This window comes from Manacus candei, unplaced genomic scaffold (assembly GCF_025592945.1).
Source record: "Manacus candei isolate 608988 ecotype Guabito, Panama unplaced genomic scaffold, ASM2559294v1 h1tg000008l, whole genome shotgun sequence".
NCBI lineage: Eukaryota > Metazoa > Chordata > Aves > Passeriformes > Pipridae > Manacus > Manacus candei.
In genome coordinates this window covers 15,464,584-15,491,100 of record NW_026138056.1, presented here as the reverse complement: position 1 = coordinate 15,491,100, position 26,517 = coordinate 15,464,584, and the positions used below count along the sequence as shown (strand labels likewise).

General features: G+C 38.9%; 1 protein-coding gene across 29 annotated transcripts in view; it reads right to left on the bottom strand.

The window, feature by feature from the left end:
• DTNA (dystrobrevin alpha) overlaps nt 1-26,517 on the bottom strand; it is a 234,169-nt gene that overhangs the window by 86,754 nt on the left and 120,898 nt on the right. For all 29 annotated transcript variants that reach the window (XM_051769722.1, XM_051769820.1, XM_051769807.1 and 26 more), the window contains 2 exons: nt 20,479-20,546; nt 14,544-14,624 (listed from right to left, as the gene is read on the bottom strand). In XM_051769722.1, coding sequence (XP_051625682.1) covers nt 14,544-14,624; nt 20,479-20,546 — 149 coding nt within the window. The remainder of the gene's footprint in view (nt 1-14,543; nt 14,625-20,478; nt 20,547-26,517) is intronic.

The following is a 26,517-nucleotide window of genomic DNA, read 5'->3' as shown; positions in this document are numbered from 1 at the left end:
TATATAGACACCTGGCCACTAAGATGATTAGAGGGATGGAGCACCTTTCCTATGAGGAAAGGCTAAAAGAATTGGGATTGTTCTGCCTGGAGAAGACAAGGTTTTGTGGCGAGCTAGCTGTGGTATTCCAGTACCTGAAGAAAGCCTGCAAGAGAGCTGGAGAGGGACTTTTTACAAAGGTATGTAGCGATAGGACAAGAGGGAATGGCTTCACACTGAGAGTAGGTTTAGATTAGATATGAGGAAGAAATTCTTTACTGTGAGGGTGGTGAGGCACTGGAACAGGTTGCCCAGAGAAGCTGTGGACCCCCCATTCCTGGAAGTGGGCAAGGTCAGGTTGGATGGGGATTTGAGAAACCTGGTCTAGTGGAAGGTATCCCTGCCTATAGCAGTGAGGTTGGAACTAGATGATCTTTAAGGTCCCTTCCAACACAAGACATTCTATTACTCTATGATCCAGTGCAAGGAAGTAAAGAACATGGAGGCACACTCTTCTCAGGGAAAGAATAGTGGAAGGACAGAAGGAAATGAGCACAAATTAAAATACAGGAAAGCATTTAAACATAAGAAAAATATTTTCCCCATGAGGATTGTCAAACACTGTGACATGTTACCCACAAAGGCTGTGGAGTCTCCATTCTTGAAGATAATCAAATCCAAACTGGACACAACCCTGAGCAATCTGCTGTAGCTGATTCTGCTCTCCCCAGAAGTCCCTGTCAATCTGAGTGAGTCTGTGATGTCCTTGTCCAATCATGAAGCTACACTGCAAAAACATATAATAACTCTTCCTGGAGAGGAATCAATGTCGCCCCATAACGTTGACTTTTCTCTAAAATTATTGCTCAAGTAAGCTGTGCTCCAAGGCCCTTTTCTAACCCATGTAATAAACAAATAAACAAGACCAAAAAAAAGAACCTGCCCTGAGGTCTTTTGAATACTTGAGAAACAGTCCTCCACATCCTCAAGAGGTTTTGTGTGAGGTTTACAGAAAGAAGTATCACAAAGAAGTGCCTTCACAGCACTCTGTGTACTCAGATATTCCCTCAAGCTTTCCTGTGAAGGCCAAGGGATCTGAGAGGGAAGTCATGGTTTCATTTAGTCATCTGTCAGCTGCATGCATTCCTTCTCCTCATCTTTTTGCTTGTGCTGTGAGAGTGCACAGGTGTGTGGTGTGCCCTGGCTCAGCAGGAAGCTTGAGTAAGGCTATCTACTTCTACCTGCCCATCCCAGGGCTGAGAAGCGCCTGGATAAGGAACTAAACATTCACACCTGCCAACAGGAACACCTATCTTCTGAACTAGTGTGGGTGCCAAACCCGGCTGTTGGGTGTTTGGAAATCTGCAGGACACGATACGTACAACTGAGGCACTGAAAATTTTGGGGAAAAGTTTTCAAAGTTCTTCTGTCTGCATATCTGGGCTTGCATCCTATTATCCTTTACCTACATTTGCCCAGAAGGCAAAAAGAGTTATTCTAAAACCTTCTGAGATTCTGATCACTACAGCACTTTAGCCAAGTACTACTAATGAGGAATAATCATTAGGCTAACAATACACTGAAATCTGGTTTTTTACTTTTAATACAGTACCAAGGTGTAAGAGTGTTTAAAGATCTCCAGTAAAAATTTTCTCTTTGACATTAATTTAATTTAGAATAACAGTTCTTTCTCCTCTTCTCCTGCCCATCTTGTCTCACCTATATTTAACCTAAGCCTGAAGGGCTCTCTGTGGGTGGCAGAAGAAGCCATCAGTCTCCCCAAGGAGCAGCACTAATGACAGTCAATTCTGAAAAAGGGAGCAGTGGCCTGGGAAACTTGTCATTTACTTGCCACCCAGATGCTGGCAAAGTGTCTCCTTTTTTTAAACATGCTTTGAAATAATTTATTTGAAATGATGAATGAAGTAGGGCATAAATAAAATGAAATAATTAAAAAAATCTAACTCTAAGCTTCTTACTATTTTGATGACAACCAGGAAAGAATTAAAACACTGCATTGTTGCTAAGAAGTCACATGGCTTAAATCCATTGATTACACATAATGTTCTTATTTTAAGAGTTAAACGTACTTATGCATTAAAGACCAATGTGCAAATAGCAGACCTGTTGCTACATGTATTCAAGAGCCAGAAACTTTATATCTGCCCCTTCCACAAAAGACAAGGGTATTCCTAGCTTAGGTGTCTCTATTATTCTTACTATCCCACTATAAAACTATTTTAATAAGAAAGGCTTTATTTGAGGCATTGTGGGATCAGGTCTTAATCTGACTTAATAATTCCTTCAAAAGGGTTTTGCAAGTGTCAGCTTTCCATTAGCCAAAGAGGACACGAGGTAACAAGACTTGGTTAATAAATATGTATGATACACAACAGCTTTCTCATTTCTCTTAAAATTAGGTCAATGTGCCTTACATTTGAGTTCTTCTGTCAATTCTTAAAATTACAGCAATTCAATTTTTTAATGAAATATAACTCTCGGTACTATATTACAGCAAACCAAACACTAGGAAAAAGCTTCTGTATTCCCAAAAGGTGGTAAAAAATATCTCTGAGGCTGGGTGATACTGTATCTGGAGTTGATATTCAAAGTTTTCTCTTCTAGAGATCTGGTTAATCTGAAACTGAATAGAAAAACTGAATTATGGAGACTTCCAAAAAATGCTACCAGAGAGAAAATAAAAAGCCACATTTCAGCCCTCCTACTTAGGAGATTAAACTAGAAGTTCAAAAATGACTGAATATATGAGAAGGAAAACATAATTTTAGATGCTGGCACAACTCAGATGTTGTGTAAGTACCCAAGACAGATCAGCTTTCAGAGAACAGGCGGGACATGGTGCAAAAGCCTTCTGGCAGCCGCAGTCCCAACCACAGGATGGCACTACTGGGTATATTTTAGTAAATGCAGCCACATTTGCTCCAACATTTTAACTCTACTGGCACAGTGTCAAGTGAGCAAACACGAATCAAAGCTGTGCATTTCCACTGCTGTCTCCAGAAAACGGCCTTGTCTCTGTACTGAGTTGAACTAAGCCTATGGGTGCGGAGATGTGGCTGTGTGGATGTCCTAAACAGGTCACGTGTGACAGGCAAACAATGCTAATCCCATGAGATGGAAAGGGCAGAATGTCTTCATGTTGAATGGCCTTATTACAGTGATAAAATCTCCTCCAGAAGTATATTTCTTCAAATGCCAAGTCTGACTAAGACTACATCCTTTTTTCTCTCTGATACAACTGCTGCCAGCTCTCTCTATCCCCCCTAAAACATTTCCCATGTCACAAGAGGTCTTCAGCTTGCTTTGACACCATTAGCAGCCAAAAGCAAGTGCAGCGTGATTGCAAATGTTAACAAATTGGGTTATTTACATTTTTCATTAATTTTGAAGCAGTGCTAGTTAACAGCTTAAGGATACAGGGTACTATCCCCAGTCCCATATTAACTGCTGTTTTCTTTAAAAAATACCTTGTGATGACAAGAGAATATGTGATTTAACAGTTCTTTACAACAATTTCTTACCTGATGGCTATAGAAAACAAGTTGAGATTACATTATCAACCTTTAAGTCATATCACAAAGGTCAATGAAAAAGAATGAGCACCTATTATACATTTAGAACTGTGTGGAAACAAAAATCCTCCTTGGTACATCTCTTGTTTTTCAAAGTTTGATCCATGGTTATTTCATCTTCTGTATTACTACTTTTAAAATCATTTAGGGTTGGCAAGACTGTAAACAGCAACACAAGATACGGAATACTAATGAAAGATGAATCATGCACTTTCTTGAACATAAAAGATGCAATATTTTACATATATGCAAATTCTTAACCTGATCCTTATTCTAATCATTTAAAAATGTTCTTATGTAACATGGACTGAATTTGACCCATAACATTTTCATCTATTAAAAATAATTAGAGAAATACTTAAACTGAACGTAATGCTTTGGCAAACTGACTGATTTGCAACCCCAAGCAGAAGAAACATACTAAAGACAGTCAGCACATGCTTCTCTCTTCTGAAGAGTTTGCTTCAATTCAGAGGGTTTCTGGGCCAAAATCCCAATATCAACTTCAGCTGTTCACAGTGAGAGCATTGCTATGAAGCAGGACAGTCATGTGACATGCAGGACTTTGGTGAAAAAGCATCTCATGACTGAAGTCATAAGGACAGTTCAGACTCTGATCTTATTTAACCTTTTGCTGAGATTGGTAATGGAGTTGCTAATTACTGCCATAGATTTGAGCTTTCATATTTGAAAGCAACACGATTATTTGCCCCAAATCTTTAGGGATATGAGCTGTAATCAGCTTTGAGATAAGCAGAGACAGAACCTAGTATCTGGAATATCCATATTTTCCGTATCAATTTCATTTGAGTAGACAGCATCTCATTCAGAGAAAGCGTAAAGAATATTTGACTAAACTCTGGTTTTGTGTTCACACAATCTTTCCACATTTACTCTCCTGACATTACTCATATTCAAAGCAATGTCTTCTGGAAGAGTGGGTTGGTTTTCCACTTTCCTGCTGATTTGCTCAGTAATCAGAAGGCAATTGCAGTGTCTCCCCTTACAATATCATGCACTAAAACTTCACATCTCTCGAGGAAATAAGGAATAGGCCAAGGAAAGGAGAAAAGCTCCAGTTGATACAAACATAGCTTGACAATCAGCAACAATGAGAAAGGAAACAATATTGCAAAATGTGAAATGACAGATAAATGAGATTTAGGTGAAGTTTCACACATCTATCCTTTCTCCTGTGTGTGACAGAAGCTCTTTAATGATGTTGTCAGTGCCCCTAGATGGAGTATGAGTCTTGATGTACACAGCCACTTATCTGTCATCCTTTATTTTACACATACAATCCTTAAACATATCCTGCAAATCTAAGACAAACTAAGATTTCAAGGCAAAATATAGATGAATGAAATGTGGAAAATTAAACCTGGGGAAGATCAGGACCTTTACAAGAGATGCAGTACGATACTAGTGTTGACTTCATTTATCAGAAATTGAGTTCAGCCTCCTCAAAAAAACCACACACTGAGAGACTGATTCATTCTTTCCTTTGTGCCATAATGATGTCAATGAGTTCAACAGAGTTACTTTCAATTTTCTTTCAGTAAGGAAAGCAGACATCCATCTGTCTATCCACATGGACCAAAGAAAAGAGAACTTCTTGTGGAACTAGCCCACACTTGGCTCAGTAAAGGGCCAAAGACAGCTCCCAAATACCCTGCTAGAAATCCTCTGTAGCCAACAACAATATCACAGATACAATTTAATCTGAATTCAGATTTGGAATGCCTTGATTCAGAACAAGGAAAACAGCCTCTGAAAAGCCATTGTATATCACAAACATCAATGCCATGACGCTGAATGTTCATTGTGTATGCAGTGACCCAGAGCTGTATTAATAATAATACCCACTGAAGACATTATATTGTGCAGTCTCTTCACATTTATAAAAGCAGGAAATTATATTTATGGCCAAAATCTTCTATTTTCATGATTTGTCCTAGCACACCAGATATTTGCTGCACCAAATCTTCCACTAAGACTTACAGAAAATAAAACTAGGTGCAGTAAAAATATGATGTAACAGCTAAGCTAAAGCCTCCCTTTAAATATTCTGGGTGTTGTGAATTTGATCTATATTGTTAGAGTTACACAAACTGGACTTTTGATGTAAATGAAAACAAATGAGCATGGAAAAAAACACTCTTTGGGAAGTACAGAAGGAGAGAATTATAATAAAAATGATGTCAAGTCCTGCATTCTGACCTCACTTCTAGGGATTATTTGCCGTCTTCACCCCGAAGAAGCCCATAATTGCCGAGAACATTCACCACAGACAGTGTCCCTGCTGGCTCCACAGTGGGCTTATTTGTAAAAGTTACTGGAGGAGGGAATGAAGATGAGCCAACTGGCAGAGTAAAAACCAGGACAGGGCAAAAAAAAAGATCAGCAAAATTCCCAACTCAGAAGATGCAATGGAGAAAGAGTTCAAAGCACCAGTAGGAATTTCTTCACTAAAAGGGAAGCACTGGAATGGTCTGACCAGGGGAGCAACCATCCCTGGAGGTGTTCAAGAAATGACTGGACATGGCACTTTCTGCCATGGTCTAGTTGACAAGGTAGTGTTTGTTCAAAGATTGGACTCGTTGATCTTAGAGGTCTTTTCCAACCTCAGTGATTCTGTGATTCTGTGAATGCAATGCAACAATACACAGATAGGGCAAAATAGCCCAGCTTATCTTCTCAGGGAAACAATTTTTGGCGGCAAGGACATAAAAACTGTCCCTTAGTCTCAACAGAAAACATGTATGGACTGAGCTCACATATGACTCCTGAAGACTTATTGCTTTGAGTCCAGAATAGAGATGCAGAGCTTCAAGACAAAACCCCTTAGGAACAAAGGACCATCATCACCAAACTCACTGATATCTGCTCCAAAGATGACTTGTTACTTTTCTCCCCCTTTTCACATAAATATGATAGGAAAAAAAAAACAATGAGAGAATGACCAACATGGGATTAAGTTACTCTGCTTAGTGCACTCTGACATGTTATGGAGGTGCTCCCATGATATCAGGGCAGGCCCTGCAAAATACCCAAAGAGGACACATCAGAACAGCCCAAGAAAAGGGGACAAAGGCTCAAGTGTAACAGAAGGATGGCCTGAAGAAAAGTTCTTGGAGCCAAGAGGATAAAAGGAAAGAGAGACAAGAGAATGAGGGTTGCAGAGAAATCAGAGATAAAGCAAATGCCATAGATAATGACATGAAGCTAATGAAAGGACAGGGAAATTACGAGGGAGACTAAAAAACGCAGCTACAGACTGAGGGGAAAACAAGAGGGTGAAAGAAGAAAAAGCTCTCACTTGAAGAACAACAAAATACAGTGATCCTGTGATTGCTAAGGTATTGGTTTGTTTCTGTCAAACAGTATGTCTTCATATATTTTGCAATTTTTAGACTGTCTAAAAGATTACTAAGTTAACAGAAATTTATTTTCTTTTGTTCGAAGCATCTGTTAGGATAAAGAAACTTTATGGTTTGGGGTAACTAAGCCAAAGGTTGCCAGACAAAGTTGACTGAGGCCTGTTACCAGTAGCAGATGTTCAGAAACATAAGTGGGGAATGGAACAGACTGTCCAACCTTAAACTTGCATCAGGAAAGCCATCAGAAATAGCACAGTGAATGGCAGTCTTCATAGAGTTCAGGAAGTCAGTAAGAAGACATTTTCAGCTATGATTCAATTACAAAGGCTGTCTGCATCCGGGCAGGGCTGAGCCACCCATGTAGCAGAGGGCACCATGTAGGTATACATTAATTGCAAAAATCTACTAGTAGTTTTTGTCTCAACCATATATGAGACAGACTTGCAGTGGCTGTCTTTACAAGCAAATACTCAGGGACATCTGAGATACCACAACCCTTTTACAGTACAACAGTACAGTTCATGCTAACATTGAAGAAAAGGTTGAACAGCAGTCCCTCAATGAACACGCCAAATATACAGTTTATATGTCAGCTCTCTAACAGCTATTATGATTGTCAAGCATATTAATAAACTTTTACAGTTAAAAGAAAAAGAAAATCTGAGCCCATTTTCAGGATATTGTGCTGTGAGCGAACACTTACAGACTAAGGATTTGTCTGCGGGGAATATGCTAAATCAAGCCCTTTTGAACTTTTGATTAAATAATTGATGCATAATGCAGAATGTATAATATATGCATCCTTTCCCCATAGTTGCCTGGAAACCCATATGGAACAGTACTAGCAGTTCCAGGAGCATTTAGTCTCTAAGTCTCTGGTAAAGACAAAGGAACAAAAAAGTTTTTAAAATCATTAACTCCTCTCTCTTTCCATTCTTCAAGTACTGCAGGATACCAGAATTAGTAACTTACACAATGGTATCATGACTCCTGTAATATAGAGTGCTTTTTCTTTTTTTAAAGCTATATCTCTTAGAGCCATGTGAATAATGTCATTCACTCTAAGGGAATCTCTAAGATTCGGCTTCTGTTAAAATAGAAAACAAAGAACACAACTAATATTTCCAGCCTCTACCTTTATGTAATAATAATAATAAGCAGCTCATAGAATATCCAAGATCGTCAACAGAGAAGAATAAAAATAAGAACACAAAATGCTGATTTTTTTCCCAAATTACAGGATTTTAAGGAAATTTCATACAAGACTGATTGCTGAGGGTTTAGAAGAATATGAGAATGCCATGATCGCAAATTCAAAGGGCAGATTGTTTCAAATTGTGGTCAAGCAGACCTTTTGCACTTCTCAAGTAGGCAACACTGCTTGTCATTCAGTTTGATTGCTCTGTGATCCAGTCTGAACCTCTCCCGTACTTTATTGCTTCCAGGATAGAATGAAAAACATGATAAAACCCAACAATGAAAACAGAGCACTAACCATGGAAACCTACAGTGATGAAGGATTAAGTTATTTAATCTAAACAATTCTGTCATTATGACAATTTGGTGGCTCTGTTTCTGATGGTCCTCCTGAGAGAGGAAAAAAAGAGAAGGGTAAGCACAAAATTGCATATACAGTCCTTGAGAAGTAAAAGGTAGGATGGTGACAATGAATGCCTCCCTCCATGGCAGGAATCTTCATGGATACTGATACCTTTACACATTTCTTGTGCACTGTTTCATGTTTGAGAAAATAAATACTCAGTGAGTCAAAGGAAGAATATCTTTATACTACACTGGCAAGAGGTCTCGTTTAAGTAAAGAGAAGTAGTTATATGTTCCTAAATCAATCAACATGTAAAGATGAAAGATTTGGTGGTTAAACATCAACAGGACAGACTGGAACACTTGTGAATATCCTCTAGCTTTGTGTTTAGGGAACTCTTTCAGATATGTAAGATCAGTGTAGATTTTGTCATACAGGAGAAAGTTGAACCTGGATTTCCTGTTGACTTCCTCAGTCCCTGGATAACACAAAGGTCACAGCACCATTTCCAGTGTGGAATCAAGACTTTCTTATCCTTTCCTTTTACAACAAGTAGCAGATATTGTTACTTTTCATTTTCTGGTGAATGGCATGTTGAATGGGATGGAATAAAATGATATTTTAGGTGTCAGTTCAGTATAGAAAAAATAAAATCAAACCCCAAACCCTAGTAATTTTATTTAGGTTTAATCAAATAAGTTTTCAAAAAGTGCTTGCCATCATGATGGGGGCCAGTAGCTCATACAGTCTGAACTCATCATTTCATACACAAATTGTCAGTTTCTAGGACAAAAGCATTTTCAGAAGCATCCTGTAGTATTACAGGAGGTATAATAGTACAGACAGAAAAGAGCTTTAAGAAAAGCATAATGTATTTACAATAACTGTCATTCTTTTTCAGTAGAAAATTATTATATTTCAGAAGGGGAGAAATTAATTCTAACTTAAATGTAAAAAGGCAGATCAGATCAGGGAGGAACTCAAAAGCACGTATAGAAATTAAATTGACATGCCTACATGCCTCAGCTGTGACTACTTAAGCCCAGTAGAGGCAGGATGAAGAGCAGAGGGAGGTGGAGGACACCGCCTTGGACATACACAAGGTCTCCATCATAGTCATGGCAGTTGCGCTCTCTATGTAGCTGTACTACAACTTGGATAGGCTGAAAGAATTTTAAAAAATTTAAAAATCACTCACACTAAGCAATATTGAAAGGAGAAACAATGACACCAAAACTCCAAGGTGTTGAGATTAAACTGCCAGGGAAACAAGCTCCCTTTTTTTTTGCATTAATTAAGGCACATATTACTATCACTAGCACAGCTTTTGATTCACACTTTCAACTGCCAATGATTTATTCTGATTTAAGGAAAACAACAAAATTTGCTTTTGCAGCCAGAATCACAGAATAATCTCACAACACATTCGGGATAGTTCATCAAGGACAGCAGTAGTTTTCCAGCCATACAGTTCTATATTAGTGAGTGATGTTTAACGTTATAATGGTTTTGATTATGATACAATGTTATGTCCTACTCCTGCTGTCACCATAGCCCAGAGGGAATTTGCATATGAACATGGTATTTCATCTCAGCTTGTTAATAAATTCACCGAAACCCAAATATTAAAATAAATCAACTGCACAATGATCACTGGGGAAAACTACAAATTGTGCTTTTTGGTGGTTCCTGAATACTGGTGAATGTCAAGAGATGTCCAACTGCTGTCATTGGTCCTTTGTGCCTTGTTTTAGGAAAGTCTATGGTGCTTCTCTGTCTGGATATCATGGACAAATAGCTGCAAATCAACCTTGTCAAGATGGCATTTTCCTGGTGGAAAGGGGAGCTGAGTGGCAGTATGTATGGTGAGAATCTACACTGGGTGCTCCAAAACCTGTTCTGATGCACTGGAGGTAAAGTGAAGGACAATACCCTAATGTTTGACTTGGTCAGAGCTATATTGGTTCATAGGTTTTCAAGTTCTGTGACTGTTTCAGACCTCACAGTGCTCACCTGTAGCTCACCCTCCTTGATTCTTGAAGTGTGTGCTATTTAGGACTGCCTTTAAAGCACATTTAGAAAATTTAGATGATTAAGTCAGTTATTCCCATTTTGTACAATTTGTACTGTACAGACCAGAATAAACATGTAGCATGTTTGATATCTGTATCTGCTTCCTATCTGCTTTTATTACCCCAAATAATGAAATTTAACCTCAAATTATTAGGGTGCTACTGTTTCCAAGATTGTATCCAACACCATCATCCAGTAAAGCAGCCAGTCAGCTCACACACTCCCAGCTTTACAATCTGGGATCTCAAGATGACATAACCACCAGCAGTGTTTTCTCCAGGGTCCACCTGTCCACCACTCTTGCCATTCATTTGGAATTATTCATGCCCAAATCTCAACATCTTCTCAAGACTTCTTTAGTACTTCTTTGGGTTTTTTTCCTTTTTTTTTTACACAAGAGGTATCTATATCTCATGTTATTATATTATAACTAAGAGAAGACTATTACTATTGCAACAGGTCTCTTGCTACAGGAGTTCTGCAAAGTAATAAACAAGTAGGCTGCAATTATCTCTTTCTATACCCACCACATCCTCAAAGGTACCTACATCACCTGCAGAGTTCCTCTTTTCATTATTTCCAATTTTAGAAATTGTCAGCAGAAATAAGAAGCATAAAATTAGTTTATATTCATGGTGCATTAACAAAGTTTCCCAGTGTCTAAGATTTCTGCATTCAGAATTTTGTGAGTCTCCTGCTTTGAGGATTTTTGTCACATATTGCATTCCACATTTGGGCACTTAGCAGATTCAGAGGTGTGCTAACAATAACTTGTAAATGTTACTGTTATTTATTCGTAGAGTTAATTTAGGCAAAGAGGAATGCTTAAATTTGCAGGAATTATTCTTTGAAAGATAACATCAGAGCTTTTTCAAATTTATTTATTTTCTGAGTTCTTAAGAATTTCTTGCTTTTCTGAAGAATGAGGTTGACTGGATTAAATTATATCCTGTTTGACAAATAATTGCAATGAGTGATAATGATTTTTCACACTTTGATGATTGCATTTAAACTGTTTGCTTTAAAATGCTCAGAGAGATTTTTATAAAAGAAATACTTTTCACAGAGTACTTTCCCTAAAGTTTTATATAATTATCAGAAAGGCATGTATTTGCAATTTTGAAGACTGTTGGCTAAATATCTACAAAGGAGTCTTCCTCTTATGAAAATGAAATAATTCCAGAGCAATTAATTTGATAAACGGTGTTAGTACTCAAAGTGCAACATTTGTAGTGGTATTTTGGTAAATGGTGGTAAACTAGCACATTCTCTATAATCTTTATGCAGATAGTTTAACTAGCTTCAGGAGAAACACTCTTAGAATATGAAAGCACTTTTACCTATTGCACGCTGCCTATTTCACCAGTAAAATCCAGCCTGCTGCTGAAGGTTTCAGCAAAAAGAACTTTTGTACTGAGAGAATAATTCACAAAGGGAGGCCAGGAGTTGAACCTGTGTCTGTGTCTGCACTAAAGACGGCAGAAACAAACAGTGCACTGTGTGTGATAAGTGCAGCTGCCTCTTAAGTGAAATCCCATGACTGTCCATGCTAATGGGCACCTTTGGGTAAAAAAGATGGTGCTAATAAAACCTCTGCTCTGCTTTCCTTGGAACAAACACTTCTGGCCCTCAAAGCAGCTCTCTGCTTCCATCCTCGTACACCTTCAGCCTTTAGACAAGAGCAGCTTTCTGCAGTTTGTCAAGTTAGCTCTTTAAAAGAACCCCTCAAATACACTCTTTCCAAGCAATTTTTCCCTAGTAAGTCTGGGCCAGTGTGCCAGGGCAGGGCAGGAGAGCACAGCTCAAAGAAGAGTGAAGCAGAACTGTCTTTGAGCTTTTTCTTATTATATTCTACCCTAAATGAAGCAGCTCAGATGCAGCAGAAAGGTTATTTTTTCCATGTCCCCCCTCTTTTTTTTTTTCTCATGAACTTGCTATTGGGTGGTGCATAATGACGATTTCTGTAAGGGAAAAACCCCCACAACAGTAGTTGACATGAGTCAGAGGTCTAATATTAACCATTTCAAGGGCAGTGCTCAGTTCAATGGCTCTATGTTTAAAAGCTCTTTCTTGGACAGCCGTTGCTTGAATACTTGTCAGGTGAATGAATTCCCATGGATAAGAGAAAGCCATCCAGGAGAGCAGCAGTCTACCCAAAACAATCAGGAGAAAACTTCACTTGATGGTGAAAACACGCAATTCAGCCCTTCCAGAGTAACAGGCATTATTTCTTAAATTGCACAGAATCTAATTATTAGGATTATAAGTTTGTCCTTTTTTTTTTTTCTTCAGAAGAGATTGATACAGTATAAGTCTGGAAACAAGACCAGCAAATAACTTCTCCTAGGCTATCAATGGCGACCAGAAGGCAAGCCCTGTCCACAAGTGACTTGGCACAAGCTGGCGAACCGAAGAGCATCTGTACTGACTCTTTATGAAGAGAACCAACAGTTCCACAAAAGCAGATCACAGCTGATAAATAAGAGGCACAAAGTTAAGATTAACAACCAGTATTTTTAGCCAGCCAGCCACTCCCAACGAGACCATTATTAGCCCCTAGGTTTTTTCATTTGCTTTGCATACAGTTGCATACAGACTTTGCTATCACTGTCAACTTAATTAGATACTTTTGTCACCTCAGACTATTGTATTCTGTTACCATGAAAATGAAGTAAAAATGTCATCCTCCTAAACATAAAATTAAAAAAATAAACAACTGAATGCAACATAATAGTGTCTTTCAACACATTTGCTCCCGAATGGGAGAAGCCAGCTGCTGGGCAGGTACTAAAGCCCCCCTGGGTTTTGCATCTAGCAGCTTGCTTATAATGTGATACTAATTCTTCAATTAATACTTCAGCTAAACACCTATGAAAAATATGAGAAGCGTGCTGCAGAAGTGATCAGCCAATCAGCTCTGTGGCTAATAACACAGTAAATACTCGCCAAAATCTTTTCCATCACAACTTGGCCTTTCCAGTATCTTTGGACAGCATAAGCTAAACATTTCTGTAATGCAGACACATGTAACCCCAAAACCAGGAATTCTCTCCAGGGGGGTTAATCTCTATCAGCAGTGAGCATTTCTTAACATACTTACCACTGAGTTGTAGCACAAGCATAGCCAGGTTGCCATTCTAGTCCAGCTATGAAGACTAAAACCCACTTGTTTTCTCTGTGTTAGTCCTCTCTCTACTGCTACTACCGACAAGAGTTCCCCTGGTTAGGATTTTTTCTTTTTTAACTTGGTGTGGAAAGGTCTGGTAAAATACATAAATCCAAATCTGCCCTTCTAAGTATTTGCATACTATTTTGGATGGAGAAGAAAGGATACACTCCATTACAGATTTTATATGTATTTCCTCTTTAAAGTTTACAATGCATGACTGTGCTAATAGAAACTGCAGCTGTAAAGGAAGAAAGACTGAATCTCAGAAGAAAAGTTAAAAAAGTCACTAATCAAGTGGGAAATTTCTCAACAATAAAACCTAGAAGGAGGAGGGCAAACACACAGATTACAAGCAGGTTCACCCTCTCAGAAAAGCAGCATCTAGCTGGCCTTGTGGAAAAAAAAGAGTCTGACTGACACTGCACTTACTTTGCTGCACCACAAATACACGAGGACTGGAACGACCACTTCTTCTCATGGAGCTGCTATAAAAGCATTTAATTTGCAGGATCTTGCAAGAATATTCAGTTTTACAAGAAAATTGGAGAATGTAGTTAACATACTTATTAATTAAAGCTATGTCCTGCATCCTGACCCACCATTCTATGACTGAATCACTGGCATGTTTAAGGCCAAGCTCCTTATATAAAGAGGTTACTATTTAAAATCTGCCCAGGCACTCTGATTAGATCCTTTGCAACGCCAGATCAAACAGTCCCTATTTGTCAGTGATGTGAAGGACAGACTAGGGAGTGCAGGGGAAAGCTTACAACAACGGTAGGTCAAAGAAGTGCTGACATACTTACAGTTGCATTTCTTCTGAACAAATCTAAGCTTGCATGCTGTTCGGTAGGTGGACAAACGAATGCGATCCAGATCCTGAGCCCCTAGTGGAAGAGAATAACGGTGACATTTGTATGGAATATGACCTGTGCGTATCTTTGCTAGCAGGGAAGCCAGAGAACAAAGAGGACACATGAGCTGACTCTCTTTAACAATTTTCAAGGCTCTCTCCTTCACAGAGAGAGTAGAGAGGAGTGAGGAATGAGAAGGGGAATGTCAAGAGCTACAGTGTTAAAAGACATTTATAAAGGAAGGCAAGGAATAGTCAGCCCACTGTGTCTGTCACTTTGAAGAACAATCTGGCCAAGCTGCAGGCTAAAAGACACACTGGCCAGGCTCCAACAGGCAAAACCTCAGTCTAATTTTAATATTTAACAGAAAAGCTCAAAACAAGTATCTTTAGCTGACATACCAGATCAGAACAAGGTATTGCCAGCAAACCAAATCAGAAAAAATACCATGCCATAACATAAAGGCTTATGGCAATCTGCAGAAGGGGGTAAAAATAATGCAAAAGGTGCAAGGACTTTCTCCATTTTCCAGAGGTTTATTGTCTGCAAGGGAGAACTCAAGCTCTCTGCTTCAGACATAGTTTGGCCTTGCCTGCTGCAACTTTAAGATCTGGTAAAATTTCCAAAAGCATCTGTCCTGGAGATGGGTACAAACTAGTTGGTAGCTACCTCACAGACAACCACCACACAGAGGTACCAGGATGGGGGCAGAACCTGGCACAGTGTCCATCAAACATATCCAAACAAGGTACAGTCAGGATGTAAAAGAAGTGGAGTGAAATATGCTCCGGCTTTTACACAAGCTTCCTAAATGCTCTCTTTAAGATTCTTCTTGACATGATTCGACTCAGCTGTACTGTTGTACATGTGGCCATGTTGGCATCTGTAGCAGGATGCTCTGCCTAAGTGGGGGTAAAACAGCTTGAACTTTCTCCTATTTGCAAAAGTTATCAGTGATGGACGGAGAAGGAGGATCACGTTGCTTTTGGTTGTTGAAGAATGCTGAGACCAGTCTGACTCCACAATCCCAAAATTAAACATTCCGAGGATGTGAAAAACAGGGTCTCCTGACAGAAACTGACACTGGTGAGGATGTTGCAAAAAAAGTTCCCAATAAAGGAAGCAACAAGTCGTAGAACTGATAACTTATCTTGAGTTCCTGAGCTAAAGGTTGCTGAGCCAGCACAGGTAGCCTAGAAACATTTGATTGACTGTCAATCACTTTGTACTACAAAAGCTCAGTCTTACTTTTTAATGGCAGGGACTTCTAACATATTCCTTCTGGAGGTGTGTGTGTGTAGATTCCTCCCTTGAGGAGGGATGCCTCAAGGTTACTCCTCAAGGCCAAGTGAAAGGGATTTGCCCACGGTTGTTGGTATGGGTGAGTAACAATCTCTACTTACTAACTATTAAGCTAGCTTTGAAATTATTTATTTAACAGTACCCTACATTAATAGTTATAACTATCTATATTGTATGGTAAATAATTTTGATTAAAGTATTTTAGTCTAATTATTATCATTGTAATCAATTTAAATAAGTATTTATTTTATTCACATAAATTTATTTGTTTTGCCACCCTTAATCCTGCAGGACAAAGTCATATAAAGGTTCAATTACACCTATATAATCCTTTAAACATAAATCACTGCCTAAATCTTGGACTAGGATTGGATCCAGCTGTACCCAGATGCCTCCCTGAGAAGGAGATTAGAAAGTGAGGGGGTCCTTTCTGCACCTTGTGACTCAGGGGAAGGGCTTCCCTGATAAGCCTTGTCCAAAGCTTCCATTCTGCCTTTTTCACCCACACCTTCTTAAACAACCTGTCATCCTTTGGACTCAAATTTTTCAAATGTGCTCTGACCTACAAGATGAAAATGAGAATGATACTCTCCCTCTACCCAGATTCTACTCTTTTCCTGACCAGATTCTCCCACACCATCTTCCCAGGGCTCCCAGCTGCTCCCTTTTGCCAGTTAGCTGTCTTAACAACAACTGCTCCTGGGAGAAATTACCCTTAACTACTTACCATCAGGTCAGGGAACTATTTTTGTGCTTTATTGTTAAAATTATATGGGGTTTTCTCTTCTCCATTAATATCTCACTGACAGCTTTTGGAAAATTTCTTTACTGGTAAAGGGGAAGATAGTGCTTACAACACTAAGACTTTCCTTTTTAATAGGACAGATGAGTAAAATGCATATAACTTTTTCCCTCTTAACTTTAGTGAAAGTTACTAGAAAGTTTCCAAAGCTCCTTTATAAAAGGCTCCTTCAGCCTTTTAAAAAGATTTAAAGAGTCAAAGCAAAGTGACACTCTGGCTCATTAAGTTTTTGAGTTGCAATATTAATCCTAAATAAATTAATTTGTAGACAATAATGTAGCTTTTTTTTTTAATATTTGCACACATGGTGGATGGTATCATTTTGATACTATTTGTGGATTAGTGTTGCTGATAAATCCCTGGAACTGGCAATTTAATTTTATCATGATTTACATTTTGCCACAGTCAGAGATCTATTTGTTAAATAACTTCTGTAGAAAAGTGACATCACTTACATGGAGAGTCCGGAAAAACAAGTGGAAAGATACGTGGGACTGAGCATGGCAAACAAGACACTGAATTTGTCACTTCCCTACAGTATTGTCAGTGGCCTTTCCTTCGCACTGCCTGCAGGCAGTGCTTCACTCTGTATTCTTCGAATATGATCATGTCATGTAACACTATTTGCAGTTTGCAAAAATAACAAAGGGAAACACTGCAAGCTTTGGCTGTTGTTTTCTTGCTGAATAATATGTGACGGCAGCACAACAGTGATGTACATCCTGAACTCTTCATCAGTCTGGATATACCAGAGCATGTCAGGTAAGACTAAGGTAAGACTAAGACTTAGCGATTCGACGTCCCAATAGGGCATTTTGAGTTGTAAGACACAATTCAAGCTTTAACCACCGGACTCTACAGAAGAAGATGATGATTATGATACTAATTCACAAAGGTTTGTAATTCAGAACTAGAAATGTGCCTCTTTTGAATGAAAGTAAACAAAAAAGTTGAACTGAATCTCTCAAAATACAGGGAAAATCGCAGTGGCCCAAATTTAAAGTCAGAAAGCCAGAGTCAAATCCTTCTGTTCCTTGTTCAGGACAAATTTCTCACTTAAAAAGGCAGGAAAAGTTGGATTTTTATTTTTTCTTTTTAAATTTTTTTCCCCCTGTCTTGTGTAGTCTGGAACATGACCCACTTTCTAAAAGCATAGCGGGGTTTTAATCACAGGCTTGCAGATGCAACTGCAAGAACCTAAAACACTGGAAAAGATCTTTATATTATGAATTTTCTTCCTCTGATATTGGCAGCTTGTGAGTTTTAACTTTTTACCATATGCTTATGTCTGTCACAACGTTAAGAAACTTCACATGGCCCGCAGTACGTAGGACGTTTGGAGCACATGATTTTTGTTAAACTTGTTAAAGTGTGGGCTTGCACACAGATGAGGGCACCTGAATGCAACCTCAGGGTGAACTTCTCTTTCAGTGAAGCACAACCTTTACATATAGAAAAATTCAAGGGACTCTCAAAATGCAAAGTTCAGAGTTTCACGAATATGGACATTTATTTCTTCGCCTAAAATACATTTAGTTTTTCACAAAGACTTAATATTTTCCCCTCTTTTAACCTAGTTGGAATAGTGGAGGAGCGGAGGTAGGCAAACAGAAAAGGGAAGCACACGTGAGATAACCCAGACTCAAGTAAACATGTCAAAATACTAAAACGTGTAAGAAAAAATAGTAGACTATAACTACTCATGTATAGTACGGGAAAACAGTCCTTCCTCTGCCTCCCACCGCTGATTTTTGCAACACCTCCTTAACTCCTCCAAAACAACCCAACATTAAAACAGCCTTCAAAACTGTGGGAACAAACCATAAATCCTTACAGCAGTGTCTTAAGCATTTTAGGAATATTTCAAAGTAATTGAAGTTAATGGTAGTTGTGCCATTGACTTTAGCTGATAAAAGCTCAGGTCCCCTCTATAATTCTAATTAAAATTATCGTTTGTTCCCATAATGGACAAATCCATTTTTTATTCTGGCCAAAGAACATCCCTTTCCTCCACTGGTCCAAGAAGTTGTACACAAGAGACAAGTGAATCATAGAATATTCTGAGTTGGAAGGGATACACGAGAATCATTGAGTCCAACACCTGGCCCTGCAAAAATCAAAAAAATCACACCATATGCTTGAGAGTATTGTCCAAATGCTTCTTGAACTCTGTCAGGCTTGGTGCTGTGACCACTTTCCTAGGGAGCTTGTTCCAATGCCCAACCATGCTCTGGGTAAAGAAACTTTTGCTAATATCCAAGCTAGACCTCCCCTGACACAGCTTAATTCCATTCCCTCAGGTCCTGTCACTAATCACCAGAGAGATCAGTGAGAAATACTCATTTGAGTTACAACAGTAAGCCCTGTAGGATACTAAAATAATTAAAGGGCACAACAGAGCTAGTGGACACAGTGGAATGGGACAAGACAGTTCTCTCAGTAGGCCATCTGAATGAGAAGTCTTTCATTTGGAGAGCTCAGGAGCTCAGACATAGGGCTCACTCCTGGAGAACAGTCCTGAGCACATCCAATTCACCAGCACAGACCTGGCCTTTCTGTATGCACAATAACTCAAGTCCCAGCAATGCTCATCTGCAGTCTCCCACCAAAGATGAGGGAGATGTCATGTCACTGTTTCTACATTGCAGGGGATAAACAATAGGAAGCTTAGTAATTACAGACAAAACTCCATTAGATCTAGTAACAGGGTGACAGTCTCAAACTTCATGTGTAATAGAATTTCCTTGAGAAATGGTGCATTGGTTATAAGAGAAATAAGAGATGGCTGTCAGGAGAAATGCAGGAGTATTGTTGGTACATCTCTCACACATTCTAAAGGGAGCACGGAGCTTCACTAGAAACTATAAATAATATGCTGAAGTGGGGTATGAAATCCATGAGTTCCTGTACTGTGTCTGGCTGGGATGCAGTTAACTTTCTTTATAGCAGTCTGCATGGTGCTGTGTTTTAGATTTGTGGCTAAAAAAGAGTTCATAACACATTGCTGTTTTAGCTACTGCTGAATACTGCTTGCACAGCACCCACACCTTTTTTTTCTCCTATTTTGTCCCCTCCCAGAGTTGTCTGGGGATGGGCAAGAAGTTGGAGGGGACATAGCAAGGACAGATGGCCTCATCTGGTCAAAAGTACAGTCCATACCATATAACGTCATGCTCAACCATAAAACTGGGGTAGGGAAAGATGGGGTGGGGAGTTTTGTCTTCCAAGGCAGACACTGCTCGATGACTAGCTGGGGATCAGTGTGCTTCTGGGAGGTGGTGAATGACCACCTTTGCATCACTTGTTCTTGAGGTTTTTTGTAAATTTTTCCTTCCCTGTCATTCAACTATCTTTATCCCAAGCCACGAGTTTGATTGCTTTTGCTCTCCCTATATTCTTTCCCATCCCACTAGGGGCTGGCTGGGGATTGAGCAACTGTTCATGTGGGTCCTAAGCAGCTGGCAAGGATCAACCCACTACAGATACCCCAAATAAAAGATGTAGTCTTTTGGAGACCTTTATTCCTCTTCATTGCCACCTGTGTATTGCAGCATCTTCGTCTCAAGAAGCTACTGACTAAAATAATACCATCAAAAAATCTGATGTAGAAAATCCCTTTTTCCTGTTTGGCCAAATTAACCCATTTTCATGCAGTTTTGGTCTCACAATATTAAATCATTTGTGCAATGAAGATTTGAGGTGGAAAGCTTGCATAAATTTTACTGACACTGCATAGTAACTGGCTTGGTCTATCACAGCAAAACATTTCTAGGAAGCACTTACGCATTTCTGCAAACAGCTGCCTTCTTTCTGCCATGGTATTTCCTCTTTTCCCACAATCTTCAATCATTCTGGAAGACAAAATCATATGAAAACGTTAAGTATTATTCCCAGACTGAACATACGTACATAAGCCTCCAAAATCGATCCTGAAGAACCTTTGAGGTTGACTGGTGCTCCATGTGTACCCAATGCCTTTTGCCAGCCTCCCTGTGGTGTGGTTTGTGAAGAACCTGGTCCCCAAATTGTCCTCCATTCCCTAGACTCTGCTTTCCAGCATTTGTTCTCCCCCCGCCCCTCTCTCCCAAAGGCAGTGTTCAGTTTTTCTGCTTGATGTAACTAACTGGCTTACATAATACAAGCTCTGAAATTCATTTTATGTTTTCTTAAATAAGGAATCTTCAGTTTAAATTATGTAAGAGAGAAAAAAAATCATAAAATATTTTGATATTATTTTATAGTCTAGAAAACGACTTTCTAGCCAATTCTGAGTGGAGGAGACAAAAAATCCCAAACAACAGCAACTAAATCTCTACTCCACAACAAAATACCCTCTATTTAATCAAGCAAACATGCTCCAAATATTCATTCAAATTCAAGACCCATATCGCCAATTGAATGACTTTCAGCAAAAGGCTCAGAAGTAAGAATATATTTTCCTTCAGTTTTCAGATATAAAAATGTTCTGAATATTTTGAAGAGCACTACTGCTGGATGGAGCACAGAGAAACGAGACAGCTTTCTTCACAGCCAGCATTCAAACCATAAAAGACTAAAGCCTTCAGAGTAAAGATAAACATCTATAGCAGCACTAGCGTCAGCATCACCACTTCCTATGGGTAATCACTCTGGCGAACCAATATCCCTTCCTCCCTGCCAAGTCTGGTTAGGGTTTCTGACCCACATGTTAATCTACATCCTCATATCAACCAAACTGTGTAAAACAACATCAAACTACCTGGATTATAAAGGATATGCTCTGTAGAAGCCTGCAATCAAAAATATTACACCACATCCCATAGCAAACCCCCATATGCATTCAACAGTAAGGATAAAAGTACTGGATGCTTAAGTGTACCATCACCAAAGAACAAAAGATAGAAAACCAGCTTCCTTTTATTTCTCAAAGAAAGAAAGGAAATCACATAAGAGGTGTTTTGCTGTGTGCAGTTTTTTTTCCCCTTTCAGAATGCACTGATCAAATGAAGTGGTGGGACATTATAATTACTTTTTCCAAATAGCCTATTCAATTCTCAGAGTACTGATAAAGACTCTGCTAAAGTGCTATCTTTGGTGGACATTTTGTGATGTGAGCAGCAGTCCCACTAGGAAGGGGACAAAGGGTATGGCTGCAGCCTCTTTGCAGGGATTCAAGTTCACCCTTATGCTCTCATTCGGCCAGGAGTGATATGGATGTGTGTAGCATGGCATTAACTCTGAACTAACATATCCTGCCTTTCTGCAGAGACAACAGCTCCCAGTACAGTGCTTTACAGAAGTGGTCACACAGCCTCTGATCTGGAGGTAGCTGGTGTCTTGCTAGCTTGGAGGTGTCAGGGAAGACTCACACCTACCTGCTAAACAAAATAAACATCAAGATATGCCAGACCCAACCAGTATCCTAATTAGACAGCAAGAAGCAATATATTTTTTACATGAATCAGCCTTAAATCTCCGCCCATAAAAAATTAAAAATAATGTAATTTCACTAATATTAGGTGTCAAATTTGCCATGGAAAACGACCAGATATCGTAGGAAAGGTGAGTTAATAAAGCTCTTTGAAAAGATTGTATCTTCTACCAGGCAGGGTAGTTGAGTGAATACTCAACTAAAATACAATTTTAGATTAACACTGATTATTTGTAGAGTTGGTCATAGGCCATCATAATTTTCTCTGACATGTCCTACATTCAGAATTATTCTACAATGTGCAGCTTGTTTTCAGACTGCATACTACCCATATTATTTGACTGAGATTGGGTTAATTTCATTTTGATACAAGGATTACATCATCTTCTTTCAGTTTCTTGATACAATTTACACTTAAATCTTACAGATTTTTCTCCATTTAATAATTTGCTGTTTTCATTTCCCCATTGTTCTCCATCATTCATAAAACAATCACTGTCTCACAGCGACTGCCACGAACTTAATTGAAAATTTTATCAAAAGCAACTTTATTCTCACTTCCCTCATACTGCCATTTGGAGAAAAATATTCTTTAGCTATTGGTTTTAGATATCTACAGAGCATCCACTGGAATGTGTCTTACTCACCATGCAGAAGAATTTTCCCAGTCAAAATTAAATAAAAAAGGTACTTTTCAAATCATGCAAATTGTACAGCAAGTTCTCCACTTCCTTCAGAGAGTCCATTCCTAAAGTGTCCTTTCAGTGGGGTGAAAAAATCTTTAACTGGTTTTCTCTTTTTTGCACTTCATCTTCCCTTTACTTTCACTGTTTTTATCTCCCTTTATAAAAATGTTCCCTGGACCTGATCATCATTTTTCAGAATGTCCCCTTATCTTCTGAAATTGAATCACCCTTTTCACTGCTGGGGCTTATGAGGATTACCAGGCCTGACAAATAACTTTATAAACACACAACTCAGGCTTCCTTGGAGAGAGAAGAAACTTTGTATTTATATTTTTAAGACTCTTCTGGCATTAGATATTTTTGCAGATTTTCAAGTAGCCTTCATCCCATTCATGACAATACTAAAATCTTCTGCGACAAGGTAAATGCCATTAAGCTAACCAGAACATTAGGGGTGGCAGTATTTTCAGATAGATACCTTCTATTCCTCCTTCACACCTTTTCCTGATAGAAGAAAAATAATAGATGATGCTCATCAGCATTGTTACTTTCGAGTCGCCATTGACAAGAATTCACTCGACCGTGTCTTCCAAGTTTTTCACATGCATTTTTAACTCTAGAATGTGCTACAGCCCAGGTTCAGCTAATGCTGTTGGTCATGGCGCTGGGCATCTCCCTTTCCAGCCTTGTTGCCTGTGATCCAGCTCACAGGTACATAGTTCTGCTCTGTAACTCAGATTACAGAGACTCAGGCTTTGAGCCTGGGATGAGTTCAGCTCAGTCCCTGGGGCTGGCCCTGAGCATAATTGACTACAATCATGTTCCAATATTTTTTAGTTTGCTCAGAGCACATCAAGTCACAGAAAAAAAGTACAACTTGTTCTACAGGGGAAAGGAGCAAATCAGAAAGCAAACTTTAAAAAACAGAATAAATTGCCAGAGACATAATTTTGAAAAATAATAATTAATGTATACTTTTCTCATAGTAGGGAATAGATTATATTTGTCTTCTATGGATCCCTTCCACTATCTTTTTCCCTTCATTTTTCTCCCCAGGAAATAGCTCCTCCATTGCAGGTAAGGAGAACACCTACTGTGCATCTAATTAAAATTCTTGTCACGAGCTAATTAGTAAGGTACCAATTAGTATGGTATTAAGGCTTCAATGTATTACAGACATTCCAGAGCAGAAATCGTTCCAAGCGTAAGGCTTCCAGCATCTGAAAAAGATACTGTGTTTCATTTTTACCCATGTTTCAAGTTGAAAACTTATGACATTAGTAGTGCCAGAGAGAAAAGAATAAATAAAGGAAGCATGTAGTTTGATTGGAACTATTTTGACTGCAATTTCATCTTCATGTTTATCATGTATCAGAAGCATAGTTGGTCTATTTTTTAATATACATTTTTGGTTTATAAAATCTGGGAGGGAATATCACATAATATACATAAGGTGAGAACTAGAAGCCTCATTTTTCTTTCCTTTGCTGTTGTGCTGCTTGAATTATGAGTACTGTTAATAATCTCTCTCGCACATAAATATTTTTCTTGTTTTAGTATTTATAGGGTAAATAATCTATTTTTTTAAACCCTGTTTTATGTCATTCTTCTCACAAATGGTATATTTTCAGTATATTGCCATTTCTTGAGCTATCTCTGTGCAAAATAAAAGGAATGCTGGCTACAATTAAATCACTAGCTCCAAAATAACAATCTGTCCGGGTTTCAGCTGGGATAGAGTTAATTTTCTTTTTAGTAGTTGGTACAGTGCTGTGTTTTGGATTTAGTATGAGAATCATATTCTAACACACTGGTGATTTAGTTGATGCTAAGTAGCCAAGGACTTTTCAGTTTCCCATGCTCTGCCAGTGAGCAGGTGCACAAATGGCTGGAAGGCAGCATGGTCAGGACAGCTGACCCAAACTGGCCGAAGGGATGTCTCATACTATAGAGCATCATGCCCAGTATATAAACTGAAGGGAATTGGCCAGAAGGTGCCGATTGCTTCTTGGGGATAGAATGGGCATTGGTCAGCAGGTGGTGAGCAATTGTATTGGGCATCACTTATTTATCTCCTGCTGTATTCCTCTCTCTCTCTCTCTCTCATTATTATTATTATTATTATTACTATTATATTTTGCTTTGTTTCAATTGTTAATCTGTTCTTATCTCAATCCATGAGTTTCACTTTATTTTTTCTGATTTTCCCTGCCACCAGGGGTGAAAAAAGCAAGCAGTTGTGTAGGACTTAGTAACCAGCCGGAATTAAACTTAGTTACCATCTGGGATGACACCACCAAAAGAAGCAATTGCCTGTATACCTGCAGAAGGTGTTCCCCTCTGGAAAGTTCCATACACTTCCCAGGAGACTGTCAAAAATTCCTGACCTAACATGCGCACACACAGTCTGATGAGTCTGAGAAAAGCCACTCCATTAACACTTCCACAAATCCCTATCCCGTTTGCCTGTGACAGAGGAGGTGCCCCAGGGAGGCAGCATGCATGCCGGTGAGGAAAACTGCCCACTGAAATGGATTAATTCTGGCATGAAAAATTTATCCGGTCCCATGTGATGGTTGTGATGTAGCTGCGCATTCGACAAAAGAGGCTCCGAATCCTGGCCAGTGACACTTCTGACAGTCTTTCAGGCTGGATAAAAGTTGTTTATTTCATTGAAGCACTCCCAGAGGAAAAAGAGGAACACTTGTCTCTGCCCCAGTCTTGTCCAGTTGAGCTCACTGGGGCTCTGAAGCTCTAGCAGCATTTTAGACACAGGTTTTGCACGACAAGACTGGTAAACCCAACAGTAAGTATCTGAAGATATCACCATTCGTTAGAAAGTATCAACCAGGATCAAGCATTCTTTATCTGAGCAATCCGCAGTTCCCTAGTGAGGAAATCTTGATCTCCTGATATAGACAGCTATTTTTTTTTCTTCCATGAAATGTCAAATGTTAGATATTCACTTTGGTATTCTTGGGAATTAGAAACATTATGATGTAGAGAAATGTACTGGTTTCTCAGTGGCTATTTTTTATGCAGTTGACAAATCTGATGCTATTTTCTGTGCAGCTATGGTCAATATTTAAAGCCAACTTTGAGCAGACAACAGTACCATTTTTCAGCAGCACAGGCTTCTTGTCTGCCATTGCTTGGGACAGTTTAATCAAAATGCCCTCCATACATAACAAATTGCTATTATTTTTTAGGATTTACCAGCATCAGAAATTTAGATTTATGAAAATGAAAGAGTGTGCTAGGGTCTAGCTTACAGTGACTTTATGAGGAACTTAAAAGCTGTAGTCAGCAGCTAGGATTGGAGTGCTGTTCATGCAGGAATCGTAAAAATATGAGAGAGAAGATTTTCTATAGATTTTTTTTTTCTCTTCTCCCATTTTCTCCAGATTCAGCCCTCTTAGGTAGATACACCTCAGCTAACTAGAAGAGTGATGCCTGCTTATTTCAAAGTGAATTTGGACTGGAGAACAGAGAGTTAAAAGGGACAGTGAGTGCTAGATAAAACCATATTTTGAAGCCATCAACCTCAGCAATCCTTGTAGTTAATAATGAGAATCATGAAGGGCCATTTCAGAGCCCTCTTCCCCTTAATGGATTTATTGGTGCCTTATGAATGTCTTGTTCCACATGTTTTAATGAAGCAGATCCCTAATAGGTCTCTCTCAGCTTTACATTTCAGGACTAATCTTTGGCACTGTAATAAAATTG